Raw genomic sequence first — 12,357 nt, 5'->3', positions numbered from 1 at the left:
TACCCATCGCAATATCCATCACCGACCACTACCCCGGGCGTAGCTCTCCTTAACTCGGCTGTCTCTCTCTATATATCCTTTTGCTAAATATATTTTTTTAAATATTATCATCATTTTATAATTTTTATAATTTTTTTAATTGTTTTAAAATTTTATTTATTTTTTTAAATTATAATAATATATAAATAAATTATTATAATTATATTTAATTATTTTTATTTTTAATAAATTTTGTAAAATAACTTTTAATATTTAATAAAATTTAATATATTAAAAAAATATAATTAAAAAATTATTAAAAAAATAAATGTATGAAAAAAACATGGGACGAAAATATTAAATTAAAAAAAAAAACCTATCAATTGTGAAACACTAAATCTATTCCTTACCTCTCACTCTAAATTGCCCAAATTTTTCTCTCTCTCTCTCAGACCAAACACCTAAAATCTCTCTCTCCATCTCCTTCGCTCTCTATATATAACGTATATGTACGGAGCTTACAAATAGTTTTGTTAATTTTTTTTTTGGGGGGAGTGGAATTGGGAGTTTCTGGTGAAGCATTGTTGAATTCGGTGGCGATTGTACTGCGTCAGTGGATGATGAATGCGTAGGAATGGCGCAGTACAGGCAATCTGGACACCATTATTCAAACGGCACGTCGGATCATGTCGCCATTGGGATTCGTGCTCCGCCTTCTCAGCAGCAGCAGCAGCAGCAACAGTACAAGCCGAAGCCGGTGAAGGTTCGCCGATCGGCTCGATCTGATAAGAGCAGAGCTGCTGCTTTCTCGATCGGAGCTGTCATTGTGGTTTTGTTTGTTGTGCTTTCTGTCACTGTCTTAGCTTATTATTACCTCTCCGTGGATGATAAAGGTTGGATAGTTTGATGCTTTGGTGCTTGTAGTTTATTCTTCTTTTGTTTGTTTGTTTTGTTGCAGTGGAAGTGTATAGAAAATGAGAGTGTGAAAATCAAGACTATAATACTGATCTGTTTGTTGAAGATAATTTAGTTCAGATTGAATTAATCGACCGACAGTTTAGATTGCATCTGTTCTTTTTATTTTTTAATAAAGAAAGAAAGAGTTTAATTTATAGTTTTTGCACTTTTTGTTGGGTAAAATATCTGTTTGGATTTCATTCTAATATCGTGATATTGCACTATTCAGTTTCTTTGGTTTGACAATTTAAACGATCAAACCGGTAATTAGAACCTTAAGAAGACCAAGGAAGAGAAAAGGAAGTGTTTGAACTTGGTTTCTTCCTCTGGTATTTCAACCATGAATCGCATGATAACGAGTCTTTTCTATACTTTCTTCCTTGCAAAATGGAGCTCAGTGGGGAAGTTCTTGACAAACCAAAATAGTTGTCTAAAACGTAATTGAGTATAGATGTTTGTTATCTGAGTTCTGAAGGCTGAAAATGTGAGATATGAGCCATAATGTCTTTTTTCAACCGCCTTATATCTTAGCGAGGATGTGCATTGTGTTTTCTACAGTGAATTGTGGTGGCATGGAATTTTAATTTGTTTGACACTTTTAAAGCCATGTATGGATTTTCCTTCTTCGGGTTCTGCTTTGATTATTTCTCTCTCTCTCTCTCTCTCTCTCTCTCTCTCTCTCTTTCTCTCTCTCTTGTAATGATGATGTCTTTACTGGTGCAGAAATAAATTCTCATCATGTGGAAGATGATGAGACGAAGAATGATCTTGATTTTCTTACAAATGTTACACGGACAGACAATTTTAGAGTCCTTGGGTTTGGCGAAGGTTCAGTGGGACATGGACGGGATTCTAGGTATTGGGATAGGGATGATAGGAGAAGGGATGGAGATTATAATGAGGATGATGTGGACCATGACAGAGGGGAAGTTAGGAATGAATCTGCTGAAAAGGACCATGATCCAATGGAAGTGAAGGGTGGAAAGCTAAAGCCTACTCAAGATGATGCTTTTAAGGGTTTAAAACAAGGAGGATTTGGGTTGTACAATGAAGATGGACGCAATGAATTAAAAAGATATGAAGCAGAGTATGAGGCCTCTCTAAAGAGTAATGGCCAATCAAGAAAGGAAAATGACATTAACAGTCGGGTACTTGATGATGAGGATCGTGCACAGCAGAAGGAGCTAGTTGATACTGATAATGAGTATGATGATATTATTGATTTCCACGATCCTCGAATGGAGGAATATGGCAATTCTGAAAATGAAAGTGGTGACCACACTACCCTAGGAATATCCCAGGAGAAAGATGTTAAAGAGTTCTCTAATTTCCATGATGCTGAAACTATGGATCAAAGTATTTCCAAGCACAATTCTGAAGTCTCTGAGAATATGTTAGAGAAGTCTTTGAGTTCCAGAGCTTTGGATAACGTCGACACTAATCCTCAACATGTTCGATTCAGTGGCAGTCAATCTATAACAAAATCAAGGTCAGATTCAAAAAAGAAAGCAAAGCGCCGGAAATTTTCTGGTATTTTTCCTCTTCCTCTCTTTCTGTCTTTCCTCCTCCTCTTCATCGTTTTTCATTGGCATTGTGCATGTGCACATTTAAGACCTTGATTTCAATTGAAGTTGATTTCTGTTTAGTTAAATAGCTCTTTGCGCCTCTGAAAATTTTATATAGTTTTTTTTTTTCCCTTTGGAAAGACTCATTAGAAGCATCTTTAATACCTTAATAAGATAACTTTGTGGAGATGCTAAAAGTTTTTAGTGGATATGGTCATTTCTATTCTGTTCTATATTGGTTGAAGGTATTTATGTTTTTTGGCTCTGTAATTTATGTGAAAGTGGTTTGTTGTATCTTGTTTTGAGGTAATTGAGATGAAATGTTTTTAATAGAAATCTGGAATGTATGTCCCTTAACCTGCTTTCAGAAAGTTCTCTCTCTCTCTCTCTCTCTCTCTCTCTCTCTTAATTGGATTGTTTGTGACCTTTCCAATTTTGATGTTCATAAGATATATTTTTTTCCAGCTAACTTGCATTTGTGTAATTATATAAATTTTATGTATGTTTATGCTTCTATATATATTTTGCTTATTTATATGCGATGTTGGTGATGCTTGATGTTCCTACTGTTCTAGTTTCAGACTGTTAAGTGATCTGTACAGGAGACCCTCTAATGGTCTGGCAATTTGATTGCTGGATTAACAGGTAGGATTAAAGTTGGGAATAAATTAGAGGGAAAATGGAGTAGTTCTTTGGAAGGGAACATAGATATTACCAGCTCTCATGATCTGTAAGGTGTGATGTTTCTGGAAAGAAGACAAAGGTGTACTTGAGCAGCTTGGCATCAAAAACTTGGGAGCAAGACCCACATAAAATATTAGAAGTTTAAAATCATGGTATCTTGAGATCAAGCTCTAATGGAGGAACTTCTTGAATTCTTTAATTAAGAATCCTCTTAACCATATGCTTTTAGATTGACATAAGGTGTCAGGTTTATGAGCTCGTACCTTGCCATGCTCAGTATTGATTGAACTGTTATCCAGACAGCTTTTAAATATTCATAGACAAAATGGTTAATATAAGTTTCTAGATGTTGCATTTATCTTTTGAGTATTTCTGTGCACACTATCATCTCTGTTTCTTTTGTGTATATAGCGTCTTACCCTAGCTTGTACACAATTTACAATTCACTGTTGGTGCACTTTCTTCTATTAAGATATTGCACTAAGGTAGTTTTGCTTCACATGATGTGGACAATTTTTACTCTCTTCTCTCATCGCTTAAAAATATAATTTTGTATTTTGCTTAACATGCTGTTTGTGACAGGGTCTTGTGAGATGAAGTTTCTAAATTCTTCACAGCTTGTGGAGCCTTTTGAAAGTCGTAAATTTTCAAGATTTTCCTTGCAGTATGTGGAAATGGAGGAGAGGTCCAATGGGGAGGAACAGTGGGAGCCCAGATTTGCTGGTCATCAGAGCTTGCAAGAACGAGAAGAATCATATTTGGTTCATGATCAAAAAATAAATTGTGGTTTTGTTAAAGGTCCTGAAGGATCCCCAAGTACAGGATTCGATTTGGCGGAAGATGATGCAAATTATATCAGTAGATGCCACATTGCAGTAATCTCTTGTATCTTTGGAAATTCAGATCGCTTGAGGTCACCTGCCAGTAAAATGGTATGCAGACTTCTATATTGGTAAAAATAAGCATACAGTAATAATGCTGTATTCTTTGCATGGGAGATCAGTTACTGAATCATTTTTTAGGTTTGACATGAGGCTTTTATCCACACTGAACATTGATGTGTGTTTAAACAGAAAAAATAAAAATTATGGTATAAATACATACACATTTAAATAGTTATGCATGTCCTTCCCTGTAATGACCCGGAAACCGGACTGCTACTGGCGCTAGGATGTAGATCGACTTAAGGTCGCCGAAACCTGTAGCAAGCCTACTATACATCTTGTGTACCTGATAAACTCCCATACATGATCGTACATAATAACAAAAACTTAAACATCTCATGAACCATGGCTAGACCTGTGCATGTATCAAAACTGTAAACATAAAACCCATACTAGAGCTATCATCAAATGCTCTAGTATGGTTAACATCACATGCCTCAAGCTTGGTTCAAACATAACTCATAATTAAAAACTTTTACATAATGATCATGTTAACAAAGGTAAAGAAAACTAGGGTCAAGCACAATTCTAATCCATTAAAATTTACATGTCCACACTATTCTATTACATCAGACAATAACAGCTACTATGTCGGCTTCCCCGAGCTATCCTTGACCATGCAAACCTGGGGTTAGGGGAAAGAGATAAGCTACAAGAGTCTAGTGAGCAGAACATAAAAACAGTTTAATAAACATATGCTCGTATGAAATGCGTCACAACACAAACAATTCACATCAAGATGGACTTGTCACCAGTAACCCTCTACATATTCCAATGTGCCCGGCCCTCGACGGAGCTCCTCAGGACTTTCGCTTAAACATAACATACATATCCATAATGCCAGGGGTGTAGAATGGGCAAGCCCTGGTCTTTCCTTTACATAGTGCCAGGGGCATAGAATGGGCAAGCCCTGGTCTTTCCCTTGCATAGTGCTAGGGGCGTAGAATGGGCAAGCCTTGGTCTTTCCCTTACATAGTGTCAGGGGCGTAGAATGTGCAAGCCCTGGTCTTTCCGTATCCGTCATAACATATCATACTAGAGGGCTAGTGGGTCATCCAACATCCATCCACATCAACAGTAAATTATGTAATGCATCATATTCGTGAATTCTAATGCAAATAGTCTAATACATAAACATGGCATTCGTGATGCGTGAACATGCTTAAAAAGTTTAGTTACTTTAAAAAAATAGTTCAGTTCTATTCACCTCTGGCTGACGCTCGCCTAAAACTGGTGCAGTTATCTCACTGCAGGCCTCTACGGTCTCCCAAGTCCGATCCTACACAGATGGACTCAAATAAGGGACCAAACATAACTATTACATAACTCTAAACAATTCCCCAAAAATCCTCCTAAAACATAACAAAACATGCACATAAAACAAGCAAAGGAAGGCTGGGCAGGGGACTTTCAGCGGCAGGTTCGGCGGCCGAAAGTCCCTCACAGATTCGAAAGTCAGGGACTTTCGGGGGCAGGTTCGGCGGCCTAAACCCCTTCACAGATCCGAAAGTCCATGCTTTCGGGAGCAGGTTAGGCGGCCAAAAGGCTACCTTCACAAGCAGGTTCGGCGGCCGAACCTTGCTTCGGCAGCCGAACCTGGGTTCTCCAGCAAGACAAAACTCGATTCTACCCTATGTACGCAGCCACCCAACTCTCCAATCCTCACACCCAACAACTCAAAAACATACATACGCACTCATCATGCATAAGGGGCATAAAAACTAGCCTAATTCCCAACAAGCAACAACAAAACAACACAAGAGCAAATATTCATTAATAACCCAACTCAAACCCTAAAACTTTAGATCTAACCATTTCATGCATTATTAACCCTTAACCCTTTCTTAAAACTTGATTAAAACATAGAAAAGGTAAGGATCTAGGCTTATCTCTTGGAGATCTAAAGGTGACAGCAACCCCAACATGAAGATGAGGTAAAACGGTCTCCGGAGGTCTCCAAGGTTTAAAAACTTGGATTCAAGCTCAAATCTTCAAAAACAAGGCAAAACTTATGAATTTCTTAAGAGATTTGAAGGAAAAACAACAAAACCATAAAAGGGAGAGCAAGGACTCACCTCTGCCCGAAAATGGAGAGAAAGCTCTCATTTTCTGGCTGAAGGCTTCTTATAGGTGGCTGGACAAACCACTTTCAGGGGCCGAAAGGGGAGGTCCTGCGGCGGCACCACCTTCGGCGGCCGAACTTGAAGGTTCGGCGGCCGAACTTGAAGGTTCGGCGGCCGAACTTGAAGGTTCGGCGGCCGAACATGGTTTTTCCTTCCAAAACTATTTTCTTTCCTTTTAACTTAAAACCTTAAAATCATTTTAAGAAAACTTTGTTTTACCCTTCTAGAGAGATTCCAGCTTCGAGATTTCGGTTTTCAACGGAGATTCCGTCGGAAGATTGGAATTCCGACGCCGGAGTCTAGCCGGGTATTACATTCCCATCTTTAGAATAATCAAAATATGGTGTATACATTGTTTTTGGAATCTTAGGGTTCTCGATCCAAATCTATTTTTCAACAAATCGATTCGAATTTATGGGGTGAATCTTACAATTCTTGATCTAAACCTTACGATTCTCGATTTGATTTTACATCTTAGCGATTCAAATCTCTAGGATGCATGAATTTTGACTAAGTAAAAAAAAATTGATAGCGAATAAGGTGAATCAAAGAATTTTTCACTCGATACAATTAATTATTTAAAAGAGTTTTTGAGCTCTTATATTTTCAAAATTTAAGATCTTGTTCATTTTTACTATAAAAAAGTGTAAATAAAGCCTTCCCTTAGATATTTTTCTTCCACTAACCATTCTTTTCCCTCTCCTTCTTTTTGTCTTTTTTTTTTTCCTTTTCAGTTAAGTTACTCAACTAATTATAGTTGTTAAGTTATGACAGTTTATATTTATAATATTCTAATATGTTATTTTTTTATTATTTAATTATTTGATCAAATTTAAATGAGAATTTCGGTACATGTATAATGATAACTATTGCCGACAATTCCAAAGTTTATAATTTATAACAAAAAAAAAACTATATAACATAATTCATGCATATTATTTTATTATGAATAATATTTAGAATTAAATAAATAATAATTCTATATTTATCAAAATATGTCATTATGATATATTTTTTACTTATTTTTAGAACATATATTATTTTTAATTGATTTTTTCGAAGTCTTAGCGAATCTTACTATTCGATTTGATTCTCGATTCATGAAATGAAGATTTCGATTTTCTATTCTAATCTCGACTTGACAACTATGGGTATATATACAAATTTAAATAGTTATGCATGTTCTTCCCCACCTTTAGAATGTAGAAGAAAAGGACATGTGGTGCCCCCTAGATTGTTGCTAATACAAATTCTCTCGCGTCCTCCAGAATTTTGAAAACCAGACATTGGCATCCTTGGGAACAGTTCTTCAGTGGCTAAAACCTTTGAGTAGAAGTGACACTGAATTTTGTGTACTGTTATTTTGGAAGGGGGGGGGGGATCACATATTACAGAATGAGGAGAAAGGAACGCCAAGTTAATAAGTCAAGTGGTGTTGGAGGTAAATAAGTGTTGGTTAGTATTGGAGGGATAATAGAAAAGCGGTTAGTTAGAGGGGTCAGTTGTATAAAGAGCAGATTCTCGTACTTGTACAGACAGGAGAATTATCAATCAATAATCTTCTTCTCTTCCTCTCTAAATTCTCTTCTCATACCTCACTGAATTTTGTGTATTCTTAGATCCATGAACCATTCAAAGGTTATAAATAAAAGGCAGCTTGAGCAACACATTGGCTTAAACCTGAATATAGGTATAAGATATGCCTTGGAATGGTAAGAACTGCTTAATGGGTTTCAGGATTGTGGTCATGTGACGTTATGATGTTGGATTTTTTTTTTGGGGGTCACATTTTCTACTACGGCCTACAGGAACCAATTTGCAGAGGCCATACACCAAGATTTTTAGCTTGAACTTCATAAGAACTTTAACTTTGATTTAGTGCATGCAAGTTCTTGAAGTATTGAATATTATAATTAGTGCCCCTTTCAGTTTTTCAGAGCTATATTTCTGGTAATGGCTTAGAGTTTAGCTGGAGGCCTTTTGTCTAGATGGCATTGGCATGCTGAATGATTGAAACCTGATCATTGATGTGGCATTTGCATCCAGCATTTTGAAGCCTAACCAAAGAAGTTGATTTTAGTTGCAGTCCCCTATGCACGAGGACTCGTGTAGCAACCACGCCTAATTGAGCTCCATATCCTTTGTTGTTGATTAGTCCATAGTTTTAGTTTGTGATTCAGATTTTCACCCAACCCCCTCCTATTTTGAACCTGTAAGTCTCAGTGTGATTGGACTCTGTGCAAATGATGTAATAAGAGTGTAGCATGTTTTGAGATTTTATTATTTTTTGTAGCTTGTGACTCAAGTTCTTCCCTTATGTGTTATGCTGATGTATGCATTAAATTTTCATTTTTCTTTAGGGTAGCAGTGATCCTTTTAGGACTTATTTATGTGGTTTATGAACAATTTATGGGAAGACATTAGGTGAAGATCTTAGAATTTTGGACGTTGTAAGCTTTTCTTTTCACCAGTCTCTTGTGTTGCATATCATGTTTAATGCATGTGTATCTCCCCTTTTTCCCCTCCCTCTTCTTTTTTCCCTCACCCTGCTTGTCCATATAGTCAGAGTTGATCTTGTATTTGGAAGAGGAAATTTATCATGATGTCGTAATTTGTACACATCATCCATTTTAATGATGAATCTTTTACCTTTTTCAGGTCACTCGTTTGTCCAAGAAAAATGTCTGTTTTGTGATGTTTGTGGACGAAGCTACTTTGCAAACACTTACTTCAGAAGGCCAAATGCCTGATAGAGCAGGTTTTATTGGTTTATGGAAGATTGTGGTGGTGAAGAATCTACCATATACTGATATGCGGAGAGTGGGCAAAATACCAAAACTGTTGCCACACCGGCTTTTCCCTTCTGCTAGGTAAGAGTTAGTGTTTTATGGTTGGAGTTTTTGTCTTGTGATGCATTTAATTTTTAAAATACCCAGTGATAGGTGGCTTACTATTGTTTGTTAATGAGTTTCCATTGCTTGTAACACTTTTAGATGCTTATTTACTCGAGAGTTTACTGGACGTCCAAATGCAAATTACTTGCATCTTTTCTGGGAGATGCACTCTCAATAGAGATTTATTGAGAGGTTTGCAGAATGGTTTGTTCCGGTGTTCTAAGTGGAAGTCACACCCTTATCTTCACAGTTGGGCTCCCTTCTCTTCTCTTCTTCTTTTTTTGAGAAGAATTGTGTTTTTAAAATTTTTTTCTTGGCCGCTCTCACTTTTTCTAAAATGTAGTTGTCTAGGAGTCGACTGGTACTGAAATCTTGGAATAATGTAGGAATGGTGTTTCTCCTGATTATAAGAAAAAAAATGAATTCGTCCAATCTGGATCAAGGTGTGCCCATGCCTTAATTTGAACATCATGCTACCTTTATTTGATAGTAGAAACAAATTGAACTGATAGGCCTTTATCCTTCTAATTTCTGCAAAGCATTATCACTTGAAATATAACCATTGGGAATTTTTTAGTTGGTTAGTGGTTACTCAATTTTGGTTGATTGTGGGTACTTTTCATTATATCCTTGGCAGTAGAATCTTTGCATTGTGCATGCGGAAACTATGTTGTGAAAGTCTGTCCTGGATGCTTGTACAGTTTGGTTCAAAGTTCAGAGTGGGTGCTGCTTATGCAGTTATCTTCTTGGGACTGTTGAGCTAGTGCTCTTTGAAATCAATGAACCTTTTGAGCTGGTGCTCTTGAAATCATTAAAACTATGAATAAGTGGGAATTTCATCCAATTAAGATGTGTCTGTTGTACATGAATGTTTACCTTATAAATGTTTTTTTCAGGTATTCAATCTGGTTGGATAGCAAATTGCGTCTTCAACTGGATCCTTTGCTTCTTCTGGAATATTTTCTGTGGCGTAAAGGTCATGAATATGCCATTTCTAATCATTATGATCGCCACTGTGTATGGGAAGAGGTTGCACAAAACAAGAGATTAAACAAGTATAATCATACTGTTATAGATCAGCAATTTGCTTTCTACCAGGCTGATGGACTGAAAAGATTCAATGCCTCTGATCCAAACAAGCTTCTGCCCAGCAGTAAGATCTTTTTTTTTTGTGTTGTTTTCTTTCTGGTATAATTAATATCATGAATTCACTTTCTCTACCTTCGTTTAGCTGGTATTATTTGTATTGTCTACAGATGTACCTGAAGGATCTTTAATTGTAAGAGCTCACACTCCCATGTCAAACCTGTTCTCGTGTCTTTGGTTCAATGAAGTTGATCGCTTTACTCCCCGTGATCAACTGAGTTTTGCATATACATACCAGAAATTGAGAAGGATGAATCCTGGCAAACCATTTTATCTAAACATGTTCAAGGTGAAGAATTCTATTGATATTTTTCTCCACTCAACTCCATAGAAGGACCAACACTAATAGTAAAAATTTCAAATTGGAACCGGTTCTTACAATTATCAGCTGTTGCAAAAAACGATCTAAAGAAATCTGCAACTTAACAGTTTCTATCAACCTGTATCTCAAGTTTCAGATCTGTTTACATATTCTATTGCAGGATTGTGAGAGAAGAGCCATAGCAAAGTTGTTTCGTCACAGATCAGCTGAGAAGCGAAATATTCTTCATCAACATGAACAAGCAACGGAATAAAATGCACGAGACATTCATGTTTCTTGAAGCCTGTTTCTGTACATTATTCTTTGCCATACAAAGATTTAGTGCCTGATGAAGGTATCCTCTACTCTAATTGCCCCAGAATGTTACAGAAATGCTAGTTGCTAACGATGTTCAAATCTTGCAATTCAAATGTGAAAGAACACGTATTGATGCAAGGATCTAGTTATCTGCTGGGGCGGGGTAATGTTTGCTGCAATTCTTTGACTTTAATCGAATACATCACCTCTGTGGAAAAGTAACTAGTGATATACTCAAAGCTTCTTCATTGTACCTCGTTCCGTTCCCTATTCTTTGTTTCATTTTGAGCCCAGCCATGAATTCAATGCCTTTTGTACCATTACTTCCACTAGAAGGACAAATATTATGTGCCTCCCACTCTTCTTTTTGGATTCTATTAATTTTTCCTTATGGGTTGGATATCCAAATTGGTCGCTTTGTAACAAATTTTGCTATATAAAACACACATGATATTATTCTTAGAAAATTTGAATCTTACCATCTTCTCAATTTATGCACAATTTCATTATTGTGGTTGCCAACAAACGGGGCATACGCATACTTCTATGTATATATTACAGATGTTAATTTATAATATTTAATAGCATAAGTGTTGCACATAGGGTTGGTTTATCATTTTCTAAACAGTGATTTCTTAAAAATAAATTATTAAAAATAAACTATTTTATTTAAAATACGATTATTTTAAATTAGTTATAGTTTTATTATCCAATTAGAAAGTATTAATTGATTCAATAGTATGTGAATTATATTATTTTTTATCCAAAATTGAAACTTACTTTAATAATATACTGAAGCTTTTTACATTAACATTCTTTCTGAATATAAATTTTGATACAATACATCTCTGTTGTTGATATATATATATATATATATTGTTTGTGAAAAAAAAATCGAAAATGAATTCGATGGATGGCAATCCTGTTTTCTATACTTACCCTATGCAACATCTCTTCAATTTTTCATGTTCGCCACTTTTTTAATTTAATATTTATTTTAATAAATCTACTTTAATATTTTTATATTCATACATAACATATAATTATTATATAATACAATCTAACATCTTAATAGATCAAGAATTTTCCGGTTGTCTTTCCCCTGCTCCTCCTTCCTTCTTCTCCTTTTTTTTTTTTCTCTCTTTTTTCTTTTGATGAAAGATCATAGAACAAGTTAGGCCTTATATCAATCACCGGAACCATTAGCTTTCTACTTCATAAGATAAACCTAGTTACATCCTACAATGTCTTCCAGTGCTAAGAAAGGCTGAAATATTCTTGTTTTGAAAGGAGAGAAGAACAAGATATGTAATTGAGATTTAATGATATTATATTTTTATTTATTAAAATATGGATTTATATAGAAAAAATATAATAAAAAATTTTAACAACTATATTTATTAAATTATATTTAAATAAAATTATAAATAATCTGAATCTTAATTT

The 12,357-nt window shown here is 35.5% G+C and overlaps 1 protein-coding gene across 2 annotated transcripts; it reads left to right on the top strand.

Annotated features, from left to right (window-relative positions):
* Positions 1–392: 392 nt before the first annotated feature.
* Positions 393–11,403, top strand: LOC110606491. Of its 2 annotated transcripts, XM_021745315.2 has the most exons (7): positions 396–872; positions 1,660–2,466; positions 3,768–4,117; positions 8,911–9,122; positions 10,043–10,299; positions 10,403–10,581; positions 10,775–11,403. In XM_021745315.2, exons 1-7 carry the CDS (start codon positions 614–616, stop codon positions 10,865–10,867), a joined length of 2,157 nt encoding a protein of 718 aa, XP_021601007.1. In that variant the 5' UTR covers positions 396–613; the 3' UTR covers positions 10,868–11,403. The 2 variants fall into 2 exon arrangements, with proteins under 2 accessions (XP_043809316.1, XP_021601007.1); XM_043953381.1 differs by lacking the exon at positions 10,403–10,581 and having other exon boundaries at positions 393–872.
* The last annotated feature ends 954 nt before the right edge of the window (positions 11,404–12,357 follow it).

This window comes from Manihot esculenta, chromosome 18 (genome assembly GCF_001659605.2).
Source record: "Manihot esculenta cultivar AM560-2 chromosome 18, M.esculenta_v8, whole genome shotgun sequence".
NCBI lineage: Eukaryota > Viridiplantae > Streptophyta > Magnoliopsida > Malpighiales > Euphorbiaceae > Manihot > Manihot esculenta.
Note: the sequence above shows the minus strand (reverse complement) of the source record. Positions and strands in the feature narration are given on the sequence as shown.